The following is a 14,102-nucleotide window of genomic DNA, read 5'->3' on the forward strand; positions in this document are numbered from 1 at the left end:
TGAAGTCAAGAGAACAAAATTTTCAGTCTTTTTTCTCCATGATATGAATTTCTTTACAGTTTTGCATCATCATCTGCTTCCATTTTTGCTCAGACAGCTGGAGTCTCTTTATATTGACATACTGACAGTAGTGGACAAGTCATTTGCCATTTAATTAATTTATGCCAGACGAGGAGACCACAAACTAGCACCTCAGTAAAGCATATTTCCTTGCCTAGAAATATTGTATTTGTCTAGAGAAAGAAATATTTGATTACCGTACCGAAATGTATCAAGTATAACATAACATTTGTGCTGCATAGATAGTCATACTACTTTGTACTGCACAAACACTATTAGCAAAATACTTTTGTAAATTCTTCCTTGGTAATGTCACCTTTTGGAGCCATGTAATACAGCAATTATATGGGTCTGGCAGAGCCTGGTTTTTATGCGAAGCCAAATTGAATGGTGTTTTTGTATTCTCCAGAGCAACCTCATCACAGATGTAACTATAACACTTTCTCATGGCACTAATACCAGACATCTGCACAGCAAACACGATTAGAAGCTGAGATAAATAAATTCCTGAAATCCCTTGACGGAATGACCCTTCATTTGGATGTTCTACACAGATTTTCCAAGATGATGGATTCTAAAACTTGGTCTTTTTCCAAAAGAGACAGAAATCAGAGGTTTCGAATCCATAGTCCAGGGGTTCTGCTGAATTGGCAAAGCAAGCTCTCCTATACGCTTCAGCTGGCTGTAAGAAGGTGATAGGAAGTGCTGATAGGAGTCCCCGAGTTACACGTTACCTGTGCTGAGACCCTGTCTCTGACAAAACAAAATAATCCTGGGGCAGGGTTGCAACTTTGCTGGACAATATGACGAACTAAACAACTGAGAGTTCCTTGTATTCTCTCACTGTATTCACAGGGACATTATTTAACTAAATCATTGAATATTTGGAGTGTCACAACCTCTCATAAAACATGCTTGCAGAACTGAAAGCAGGTTTCAAGTTAGGGAAGGGGCAGGGCACAGAGGGTAAGAGCCACAGGGCAAACACAGCAGTCAAAGTTCATCAATCAGTAACAAAGCCCAAGCATTCTGATAAGTGTCTGTAAGACATCAGCATTTCTGACAAGGCCAATAGAGGTAAAAGCTTTGGCTGGAGGTGAAAATAATCTCTGTATCGTTCTGAACTGCTGTACAACAGTGCTCCCCCAGCCCCTCCGCCACTGGGGCGGTCAGACTTCTTGGAATACCAAACACAATAGTAGCAGTTGCTTCAGTGAATGATTTTCACCACTCCAGTGAAGGTGCGTTACTGAATTTGTCATTGGTCGGGCATTGATTGGTGATATGAAGTGCGTAGTCCTAAATTGGTAACCTCTTAACTTCTAAACAGCAGATTTCTGGTTTCCTCATGCATTTGATGAGCTTGCCAACAATCAACCTCAACATCCGTTCCGGGACTTTGTTAGTCAAAGGATGGATGATATAAATAAGCTGTTTCTCACTTTCATTGTGCAGTCTCGTGTAGAAAATTTGGAAATTTGGTATTTTGGTATTTCCTCACATCATTGTAGATGCTTTAATTACATCTTTTTGATAGAAGGCTTTTGCTTCTTTTGTATACCATGTGCTACTGAACAAACAGAGGAATCAACAGGTGGTGGTGTGAAACCCAAGGAATTCTTCCCTAGAATTTTTGTCAACTTAAGTCAAGCAATCTCATGGACCACATATTGCCTAACGGATCTTGAAAAGTGATTTTAACTACAGAAACACCCACTGGGTAAATTTCTCATGGAGTCTGCTAGTGCATTCTTAAAGCAATGCCAATCAATAACAATAAATTCAAAAGAAAATATGAAATAATTGCTGCTTGTGTAAGGAATGGTTTGCAGTCCAATTTTAAGATGAAGACCTTTCACATTAAAGGACCAAGGTTTTGGGAATAAAGGCAATAACCTTCTGTCTGCTATCAAGAAAGTAACTTTTTATTGGAAAACAAAATGCACGCTCAGTTAGCATTCAGCTGAGGCGATATAACTAGTAAGGAAAAGAAAAAACACTTACCCCAACCAAGGAAGGAGGAAGCAGCAAACAGCAAACTTGCTGGCATTCAGAAGGAATTGAGCTTGTATCTTCTACTTCTGGATCTAATATTTTAAATAAGGCTATCTCCTGTGTTCTTTTTAAGATAAAATAGTATGCCAAGAGGAGCATTTTTTATTTTTATAATACATGTTTTCTGGCGCATGCTGCTTTTTATAGTATGATTGGTACAATTTTAAGTTTCAATTGGAAAGATAACAATCGAGCATATGTGACTTACAACATCACAGACTGTGTATAAGACTAATGGATACTTCAGGTGCATCTATCTTAAGCTTTTTAGTTCAGGTCAGGGTTGCAGTTCTGGAGTGGACACTTGATGTCTTACCCGCCATGCTTTGCTTAGCATCACGGAGTTGTCTTGGAGCGCGTGGATGCGAGTCTTTTCAAGTGAAACAGAACCGCAAGATGCACTTCAGCCACTAAAGAGCATTCAGTTAATAGGACCAGCTTAGTGCTAGTCTGCAACCAAATTCCAAAATACAACATAAGCAAGGTAGGTCTTTTGTAAATGCTGCATCCCAAAGCCTTGAGCTAAAAGATTTGCATTCCCTTTTGCAAGCCAAAAACCATGCAAGTAAGGCAGAACAGGCAAAGCAGGTAGTTCTACATAGCTAGGCAATAGGTCTAAACAGAATTACGGTTGAAATCTTATCTTCTTCCATCATGGGGTCATTCATTTAATTTCACACTGTGGGAAGGCTCCTCCATTCAGTAGCGATCAGAGTCCAAACCCCATTTCCCTGAAGCAGGGACCCTTACCTTGAGTTTGGAAGAATGAGTTGGGCATACTATGTTAAAATATGCTCAGAAGAAAACACAGATTTGGTGGTTGAAATTCTTGGTGAATTCTTTTGATAAGATCCTGATGGTTGGAGGCTGCATGTTCTGACTAGTGATAAGAATAATTAAAAAAAAAAAACAACCAAAACCCTGCAGAGTGAAGCTAACAACTGGAACACTTACCAGGGTATGTGATAGATTCTTCATAACTTAAGACTTTAAATCAGGGAAAGTAATTTGAAAAATACGCTGTAACGCAAAGAAACCTATCAGTTTGAAACAGAGAGCAGGTAGCACATCCTGCTCATGACACCAGAGCATTATGGTTTTGAGATCGAAACAGAAACTAGCAACACAGACATGGGGTAGACCTCAAGCAAATAAACGCAGCCAGGTGTGTCCTGATTTACCACATGAACCAGGTATGATGAGGTATGATGAGGTTTAATATGCCTAGTGCACAGGTCCAAGGAGGCAGAGGGTGAGAGGCTCCAAGACAAAAAGGTCACAATCATAAGGATCCCTCCTCTCGTCATTAGAGACACCACAGGAGCCTCCAGAGCAATTTCTTTAAATCAAACAAGCTCCAAGTATTGCATTTACCAAAGACAGGCATGCCATTTCTCTCATCTCAGGAAGCTCATACAATGCCAAGAACAATTCTGTGGTAATGAGGCAGTGTTAGTCAGGCTCTTGGAAAGCCAGGAGACGATGCTTACCACTTACTTACCAACCCTGTACTTGATGGGCTCCTGGACAATTGGCTGCTGAGTAGAAATATCGGTGCTTATTAAGCCTGCTAATATAAAGGAATTGAGTAGGAGCTGTGATTACAGATTCCTGGATAATTGGCTGCTGAGTAGAAATATCAGTGCTTATTAAGCCTGCTAATATAAAGGAATTGAGTAGGAGCTGTGATTACAGATTCCCTGTAGTTTGAATTTTATAATTGTGTTTTCTTATTAAAGCACATTTTAGGGTAAATTCTGTTATTTTTGTCTCCATGTAGAAGGCATTGCATTGTGTTTAATGAGGAAAATAATGGTTTTGGAACAGAGTTAATCACAGGGGGAAAAATAATCAGAAAAATTAGTGGAAAAAGTTATGTAAATGGAGAGGGAAGCATTACTTTCTGTGGTTCATCAGTGCTTATTTCAAATACTAATTTGTTTACTGTGTTTGCAAAGAGAAGAAAAAGTGGAAACGGAACAAAATTCTTGTACTCAACTCCTTCCAGACAGGAACTAACAAGTAATACAGTAATTTTTCCCTCTATATTTTGGGGGAAGTCTTTTCTGCAACATTGTGCCCACCTGCAGAAGAATACCAAGAATAAATCAGATACAATCAAAACAGGTCTACTGTGTACATATGATGGAGATTGGAGGCTACTGCAAATGGTTCTGTCTGCTAAAGGATACTTAGAAAGGGAGTAGCTGCAGTTTAAGTGGCACTTCCATAAACTGAATATGTACTTAGCTAGCAATTAAAGAATCGAAGTTGCCTATGCTTAGGGTCACGATCCAGCTAATTACCTGATCATTTTTGCTTCACAGCACCACTTTAATTCAGTGCACAAGAGATTGCACTGAGCAGCTGCTCAATGTTTTGTTTCGTCCTTTTGTTCAGAGCAGTGCTTGAGTAATAGTAAGAAAGACATGGGGCTACACTGAACACGCTCCTTTCTTTCTGCACTTTTCTATGGGGGTGGCAATGCAGAAGCCTGTAAAGTACTCTCATAACGTCCTGGTCACATGAGAGAACATTACTATTCCCATTATAGAAATCTGGATCTAAACTGTGAAGGACTGCATCTTTTCTCTTCCCAATCCAAGATGTCATAGCATTATATACAGCCCTTTACATATTCAGAATATATCTTCCACCAACTTAGCAGTACTTGTGAGTAGCCAGCACTTCAGCAGCAGATCGGTCCTTAAAGTTATTTGCACAATTGGAAATGCAGTTTAAAGATTTCAGCAGCAGAGAAAGTAAACAGTAGGTGAACCAAAAAAAAGTCAACCAGCAATGCTTATTTAATGATGCTTTTAATTTTACAGGATACAAATTTCTTTTCTTTTTAGGTACTCAACAGGAATTAAAGTGCTTAATTTTTACAATTCTCCACCCACCTTATGACCAAATATACATATATTACAGAAAATATATACAATATCTGCAAATTTTTTACATTCTTATATTTCTTGACCATAAAAATGACCACTTACATTTGCACAACTTACAACAGCATTTATATTTAATCTTTTTAATATTCTTCACTTTATTGCAAAACCAGAACAAATTTACACCTCTTCCAAATATTAGTATTTTTTTTTAAAGTGTTTTCTTAATTAAAACCAGAAATGTTTCCATAATGAAGGGGAATTACAGTGAGTAGCCTATAATTCTGATATCAAACATTATAGCTGATCCAGCTCCCACTAAAATTAATGTATTAAATCTGCCTTGAGGGCTGCAGAATACAGAACATGCTAATAGAAAAAAAACAATACTGCTATTGCAAACTGTTCCCTATATGCAACAAATTTGGCTTCTTTCTTAAAAATACTAGGGCACATACATGCAAAAATGCTTTGACACAGTTCCCCCCTTTTCTGAATGTTTTCACCATAAATAGTTAATGGCTCTACAAGGATGAACTATAAACTGAAGAAGGCTGGTGTTATGCAGTGGCTGAAAACATGTTTTATTCAAAGAAATCTGCTTGAAGATTTTAGTAGAGAAAAACCACATCCTACATCCACTTGTGCTAGGAAGAGGTGAAAGCAAAATGCCATAGTTGAGTCTGGGAAGAAATTTAATCATGAGGTTTTAAAGGAAGCAGATTGAATGCCTTACTGAATTTAGTGTGTTTTGGTTTTTTGTTGGTGTTTTGTTATTTTTTTTTAAATTAGGCTGAAATAGTAAACATGCCACAAAAGGAGATCTACTTCTGTCAATTGTTTCTTCTGAAAAGCATACTCAACAGTCAATATACATTATATTTTGAATGCAGCACAGTGTATTTTTTGATTGAAAACACATCATCTGAATAATAGTCTCAAATATATAAATACACATATATACATACACACACATACATATGCATATGTGTATATATACACACATATACAATCATTCATTACTGTTATGTTCTGTTAAAGGAAAAGGATTTAGGAAACAATCTGAGTAGCAGATTAAAACTCCTGTCCAAGGAACATACTTCACTGCTGTCCCATGGGTCAGAACCAGCTAGGTAAATTCCTCATACCAATAGGGCCACAGACCAGACAAAAAAACCCCAACATAACTCCATATATTTAATTTCAGATTTCAAGTAACAGTACACCACAGACTAAGAATGATGCCCATTTCACCAACAGATTTATCTTAAGGATAGTCAATTCTGCCACAAAATTATTTCTCTTCAATCATTTATTCTTGGATTATATATTTTCATCTGTTTACATCCACCCCTACATCAATTTTCTCCAACTGAAACCCATCTGAAGTTCAGCTGACCACTGTGATTCCAGATGAGACATAGTAAGCCAGCAGGTCTCAAACTGGTGAAACCTTGATTTTCCACAAGTGTCTTTATATAGTGTAAGGCAGATTCTACATGAATTTAAATCGCTGAAGGTATAATAGCTCCAGCAGGTCTATGCCAGTTTACACCAGCTAAAGATCTCTAAATAGATTTATGGAGAAAGCTCCTTTTTTATTGCTTAGTATAATTTCTATATGGAATGTTTATTTCTTTCTTGAAAGCCTTTCCTTCAGTATAAGGAACCACTACCCTCTGTTAATTTTATTTAATCTTGTCTTGAAATGAAAAGCTGATCAGTTTTTATACTAGCTATGTGGTTGGATGTAGGTTTAAGAGAAACCAACAAACCCAACGAACCTGTCCAAGTGTTTCCACATCTTTCCCACTTATTTTTATATATACATATATATACACTTTTTTTCCTCCTGAAGGACTCCACTTGGAACTCTTTAGAGCACACTTCTGTAACCTCATCTAAAATTTACTCAGGTGGTAGCGTATTTATTCTACATTTAATCAGTGCCTTGGCTTCATCCATAACTTAAAAATATGAAGAATAAAAATCCTCTTTTCTATTAAAGGGACTTAGAATCTTTGAGGAGATTTATAAAGCACTTTGAGATGGTTTTGCATAAAAAGGTGCCACTATATATTACATGCAACTAAAGTGGTTTAATAGTCTACTCTAAATAGAAAATAATGTTTTCTATTCTCAGTATCTATTTTGCACATAAAAATTAAATACATTTTGGAATAAACAAAACTACTCAGTGTAAAGGGATTTGAAAGTACTAGATGCTATAGATTTTACAGCAGCTCTTCAACCAAAGCAGGAGTACCTGATCCCAGAAAACAATTTTTAGAGGATCTGGAAGAATGGTGCAGACATGCAGATGTCACAATACACTATTTTTCCATGATAGGGGAAAAATAGTAAGTCATTTTGAAGAATATATTAATATGTTCCAAACAAATGTCGTGATAAAATTAAGCCAGTGTTCTGGTTGAACACAGGTAAAAACGCACAAAATAACTTTTGATTTGCTTTAAATTGCACAGAAGACTGATCACTTTTAAAGTGAGAAATAAGCATTTCTTGAACACAAGAATCACAAAGCTTACATAATTCAGCAGAGCCACACATACATTCATGTATTATGAATGAATGCTTATAGTTTATTCCTTACACACACAGCTTTATATTAATACATTCATGCCTCTTTTTTTTTTTTTTTTAAAGAATTTAACAGCTGAAATGGCAACAGCCTATACCTTGTTAGAATGATGGTTTTAATTTGCCTGCTTTGGTCATGATATTTAAGCCACAGCAGTTACTACTTTGAATTCGTTCCTCTGTGGTCATAATTTACAATTTAAAGTTAAAGAAAAGGTTTTGGATGCTGTAAGGGGGGCTTGTCTGTGGAGAATGGAGTAAAACAGTTAGGGTGGTTAAATCTAGAAGCAACTTCTCCGTCTTTAATATTGGTACATACTTTTCCTACAAAATACGCACAGAACCATACATTTGAGTGCCAAGACATCCTGACTCAGAAGAGAACAATTCCAACCAAGCAACTGATTATGAGAACACGAAATAGGTTTCATTAGGGTTAATAAAATATCCCACGCTATATAAACTTTAATGGCTGAGAGCAAACATGAGGCTAACATCCAAATAAGTAAACTCCCAATGCTAACTTCATTTAAAAATTGTTTATGCCCAAATGCAGGGCTTTGTCTGGGAGATGCTGAAATCATTCAAGCAGCTTCAGATACTCAGTACCACTGTAACAACAAGGCAGCCCAGAAATTGCTGCTTCTAATAATTTCCCTAATCATTTAGCTGGAATAGGTCTTCCTACTTGGCTCAGAATTAACTTTGCAGGAGCTTAGAAAACAGAATGTACTACATGATTACAGTCATACCATCATATTTTCAGAATAGCTGTCTGTCTTATCTGGGGACTCCTTTAAGGCAACTTCTCCCCTTACACTCAACAACTTGAACATGGGAAACAATGGTTTTGTACATTAGGATGTGGTAGGATGACCCTCCAGATCCCACAATTGCACTTGAGACTCTTTTAGAAGATACCCACTTTCAGGAGATGACCATGAAAGAAAGTTAGCCATGGAGAGTTCTTCTTGCTTACCTGAATGTTCCCCCATCCCTCACCAAGGTATACACAAGATGACATGTACTAGCTAGGGAGACCCAGGCAAAGATTTGATGGTACTCACCAACGTGAATCAAAACAGGCTTGAGCTGCCCATAAATAAAGATAAATACTGTAGCTGACAGTAGAAATAACTTAAAATCTCTTAGAAAATTACAGAAGAGCTTGCACATCAGATAAAAGTAATACTAGGGTTACACGCAGAATAATCTGGACACGTGGAGCACCCAAGGAAGAATTCAGAACTGACACGCACAAAGTCAGTTGTAGAATTAGTACTCTACAATGCCATGTCCTGATAATTACTAACACTAGTGTAAAGCTTTGAAGTCTAAAGGCCATGGCAGATTTTGGATTTGTGCAGGTGAGAGCAAAATCCAGCCCACTAACATTCAGTTGCATGACATTCTTCTTATGAAAGAATGATAGACGCTGTGTACTCATGTGCGCTTGACACTAAAAACAGAGGTTACTTTAAAAATCCTTCGTTACATGCTAAATAAGTATTTTTTTTCCCCTATAGTGTTGCAAAAAAGAGTAAAGTGGGAGTTCAGCAAATACTTTCTCTGGGAATCTCATAAAAAAGCAACAATTTAAATCTGCCCTCATGTTGCTAACAAAACTTGACTTGAACCTGAGCTTTTCAGCTTGACATGATTCAAAACACAGATTGCAGTTATATTGAGAAGTAAGACTCTTGAATGTTCTTATGACAAGTTGATTGTAGAAGTTATGTATCTTCCTTCCTTTGAGGGGTCAGAAAAGGAAAGATGGCAATTATTTTAATTGTCTACTTGATAGTAAATCACTACCTCTGAATTTGTCATATTTCATCCAAGGATGTTGCAGTAAAAATTTTAGGGAGGTCATTTGTTTCTATGTATATAAACCCTAACAGGAATGGAAGTTCATAAGGGACTTAATGCTGTAGAGCCCACAAGTCCTTATTCCCATAAGCAGAATGCAAATAATGTCAGTTAATGCAACTTGAGATTTGCAGGCTCAGACCTCATACTAGATTCATAAAAAGCAGGTGCCACTTTACAACAATATCCTTGAAGCTTGTTGTCATAAATAAGTATTACAGTATCTAATCTTCTGCAAAAATTAAAAGATTTAAGTTCAAAATGTTCTTTTGTTCCAACAGCCATAATAGAAAAAATACATGTTCCCAGAAGGTTACTAGAATCTGTTGCTTTTCTCAGACCACATACTGCATTTTAGTAATGAACTACTGCACTCTTAAAAGATAACAGTGATAGGACACTGAAGAAAAGCGACTACTCTTTTAAACACAGATGGAACTTATTTGTCCATTGCATGCCACTTACATTACTGCTATTTTTTAAATGCGTAAAAATATCAAGATCATTAAGTGTCAGCTATTAAAACAAATCACTGAACAGTATTTGTTACTTTAGGACTGTGTTTAATTTCAAATAGAAAACATGCTTTTTAAATAAATTATTCACTAATAGGAACCCAGTATCATGAAATCAAAGCAAAAATCAAGTATTGTACATTTTTAATACTGTACATATATATTGTTTTCTCATATTTTAGGTATTCATTTCTAGATTGAAAATCATTAGATTGCTTCCTTGATAAATTGAAACTTTAAAAGCCAATATACCTGTGAAAGCAATTTGCATTAATTAAAAAGAGACAAGTGAATACAACGTATGTACAGATCTGTGGAATTCAATCTATAACCTACATACATTAAACCAAACTGTCCCTGCATATTTGACTACAGATCTATTTTGGCAATGTGGAGGTATATCTTTTATCCTGTTCCAAGTCCTAACATGTAAGTAGGAAGCCTCAATATTTGCATTCGTAATGAAAGTAGCAAACGTTAACCAGAGAGCAACTGGATTTTCAAAAAAATTTGCATCACGACAAACAAGTAGTACAGTAGAGTTAGTTGAGTATTTTTAATAGCATTCACATTTTTTAAAAAAGTCTCTGAAATGGACCTGTACATCACTTTTATTGGCAGAACATAAATAAGAAAAAGATCCCTAAAAAGACCAGAATTGTTCCCAAACATAAAGTGCTAAGACGTGTACGGTAGTAAGAAGTTTCTTCTTTCTTTTTTTTTTTTTCTTGATTGAGCAAAGAAAGGTTAACACAAATGTTAACCACAAATTCAATTGAAATCTTTGAAATCTTTTAAAAATACCATGTGTTCTTGAGCTTCAGCATTCAGATGTTTTAGAAGATTCAGACTGGTCTTCTAAATTCACTTGCAGTGCATTTTGACATTCTGGTGTCTCACCTTTGACAGCTAAATGGATAACTTTTAGCCATTTCTGTTTGAGTTCCTCATTGTCCGCAGCAAAGCTGTGCACAGACTTAGACTGGGTCAGTTTGAAGCTGTGCGGGAGGTCAGCACTTCTTGGAGTGTCATCTACTGTATAGCCCAGAAGTGGAATTGTAGCCAGAGCTTTCACATCCTAAGAAGAAGGAAAAGTTCTTGATTAAGAACAGCCAGCTAATCTGCCTGCTACCTCTCGTTTACTATACAGGTTAGTAAAAAACACTTGGGTCTTTCCTCCATTCCCAAGCTATTTGACTTCTCTTCCTCAGATGTCAGTGACAATAATTACTAAAATGTTTTCTATTTTCTCTGTACATACCTGTGGAGCACCATACATGTACAGCACAAGAGCTTCCTGTTTAGGTATAACACACCATGCTTTCTGCCAGGGCTTTGATTTTTCCATGTACTGAAGAAAGCTACATATGACACTATTTCCAGAGACTTCCGCAGATTCAATCTAGGAGATAGTATAAAGCATAAAAAGGAAAATAAACTTTCCTTAAATAAAGACAGAAAAGCAGAAATCCATCACCATTCATATCAAATCTTGGATAGCATCTTCAAAAGAGCTTGAGCAAATACCTAAGTAAGATCATGAAGGACTGGATTTATGGAGAATATTTATATATTACATACAATCACAACATGTACTCCCTTAACATGTGTAATCTGTTCCTTCTTTCATCAGTAATTTTGGATTATACACTTCTAGATCACTCGAAATTTCATTTTGCCACCACAGCTAGCCTTTCTCTGTATCTTAGTATCTACAACAATATCTGATTTCTACAATAACATTATGTTAGGCATTCAAGTGCTACTAACTATCCAATATGACAACTACTCTATTTTGGCAGTCAAAATGTTATGACAGGATCAGATGCAAACACATTTCTAAGAATAACATCAGAATGCAAGCACTAATCCTAGAGAAAAGATTAAGTGAATTGCTTAAAATCTGAAGACAGTGACATGTTACTTGGGTTAAATAGTGATCCTGAGAGGAACAGAAAGAACACAAAATAATTATGTGTTAAAATTTCCTTGCATCAATTTTTTTCCTCTCCCAGTAGCGGATGCTGCAACATGGTACCAACCACGCTGTTGCCATGAGATCCTGCATGCAGACAGACATTTCTAAGAGACTGTAGCTCCTTCAGCTACCTTAAAAAAGCCACCATGCCAAGAAACAGCAGTCTCTCGACTATAAGGTAAGCTAGTGGAGTTCTGTGCTCCTTACTCTTTCTCATTTAAGAGAGCGTAGTTAAGAGAGTGTAGTCAAGCCAACATGGATTACGAACTGTATATGGAATTACAATCTGTATCTTATTTTTGTCTTCTTTTTCTGTTGGTATTTAGCTCAAGGGTCAATCCTTCTCTACTACATCCCAAGATAAACGTATGTCTTGACAAAGTTAGGATGATATTTCTCTAATATATGTCAGGCATTTTAAAAGGGCCTGTAAAGGGGGATTTAAGAAATGTGAAGGTTAACTGCAATTTTAAGATGCCTATTTCTCCCCTGATCATAAGAGAAACATGGGTCTTTATTGTCTGATTGAGACCTTGAATTTATAGATGTCAAAAGCTGAGAGCAACTTGGTAACATTAAAGGTACATTGTATACACTGATCAAACCAGTATCTTACTACTCAGACTACGACTAGCAAAATTCTCCCTCATTCCCTTCTCCTCCATCCCCAGTTTTTTTCAGTTTGGGTATATGTTTTCAAGAATCATTGTAGTAGCAGTGGGTTTTGTTGCTATCACAGCTTAAATGCAGAAGAAAACTGAAGATTTATAAGAAAAGGTAATGTTTTATCACATTAGCTGATGTAAGTGGAAAGAAGCAAACAAGGTAAGGATAGTGATTCCCCCTTTAAAAAAAAAAGTTCTAAGATACAAAGTAGCATTGTAAAAGGAGAATGGCAAAAACCAGTATCTATTGGATGGGATGAATTTGGTCCACATACTTTTTATTTCTCAAACAGAACATAGCCCTGCAAGAATGCTACCATTTTTCACCTGCTCATTAGCTGAAACTGTTTGCAACTATGCACATATAGTATTTTTAAAATGACATACCTCCAAGATGCCTTTCTTCTTCTTTTCTTCACTGTCTGTACAACCCATTATAACATGATAGCAGTCCTTACAGACTTTGTTCAATTTATTGCCATCATATTCGAGATGTGCCTTATAATCAGAACATTTCCAGCAAACCACCTTAGAAACAAAAAAGACAAGCAAACATACAAAATTTAAGTATTTATAAAACTTCATGGAAACAGAATTTAATTTAAAATTAAGTTATATCGAATTAGTAATATTTTGTTTAATTATACAGAACAAGAAAGATAATTGCTCTACACTGCTATTATGTCAACTGTAACTTAATTGAAAATAATGATTTTTCCAAATTTGTGCCACTGCTGCTTAACTAGAAGTGCTTTTTACTATTTACCTGGCGGGAACTTTGTACTTTGTATAAAATCACATTAGGCTTTCAATTATATCTGTAGGTTAAAGTTAGGAATAGAATCAGAATATAGCACAAACCATGCTGCAGGAAGAAAATCCTCCAGTTTCTTTAGATGCCAACCTGAAAAGGCACACTTACCATTTTGTTTTCTACATAACCTCAGAAATGTACAACTGAGATGCACTTTTAATGATTCAAAAAATTACTAAAAATCAGAAATGGTTAATTTTTTAACCTAAGAAATATTAAATTTACAGTTTCAGAATCTGTTCATGAGTATACAGAATACGTAAGCCAATGTCACACATTGTCTTTTCTTTTGTCTTCTGTCTCTTCACAAAATATATAGAGAAAACTGAAATGCAAGAAGAGCTGAGAGAATTTCTTTCATTAGAAATATTTTTCCACAGAAATGTTCTTTCAGGGGAAATAGATGCCCTGCATAAAAAGTGTGAGTGCAGTTATTTCAAGAAAGAAAGGCAGACAAATGGACTTGGACCACTCAAACACCTGAACAAAATTTTATTGTAGACCAGGGCTCTGCGGTACTAATCTAGATCACTACCTTCAACTAGTATCTCTAAAGAATACTAATTAGGTATTCCCAATTAGTCACTGCTGGAAAGACACTATCACTGACCCAAATTAATTCCCATCAAAAATGTTTTAAAATCAAAGTGG

General features: G+C 36.1%; 1 protein-coding gene across 4 annotated transcripts in view; it reads right to left on the reverse strand.

The window, feature by feature from the left end:
- Positions 1 to 4,934: 4,934 nt before the first annotated feature.
- Positions 4,935 to 14,102, reverse strand: part of FGD4 (FYVE, RhoGEF and PH domain containing 4) — a 118,058-nt gene continuing 108,890 nt past the window's right edge. For 3 of the 4 annotated variants that reach the window (XM_072872503.1, XM_072872520.1, XM_072872528.1), the window contains exons 15-18: positions 13,025 to 13,165; positions 11,256 to 11,396; positions 10,895 to 11,072; positions 4,935 to 9,359 (exon numbers count right to left, since the gene is read on the reverse strand). In XM_072872503.1, the coding sequence (XP_072728604.1) occupies positions 9,109 to 9,359; positions 10,895 to 11,072; positions 11,256 to 11,396; positions 13,025 to 13,165 (711 nt within the window). In that variant the 3' untranslated portion in view covers positions 4,935 to 9,108. The other variant, XM_072872511.1, reaches the window with a different exon arrangement.

The sequence above is a fragment of the Ciconia boyciana genome, chromosome 1, assembly GCF_034638445.1.
Source record: "Ciconia boyciana chromosome 1, ASM3463844v1, whole genome shotgun sequence".
Classification (NCBI taxonomy): Eukaryota; Metazoa; Chordata; class Aves; order Ciconiiformes; family Ciconiidae; genus Ciconia; species Ciconia boyciana.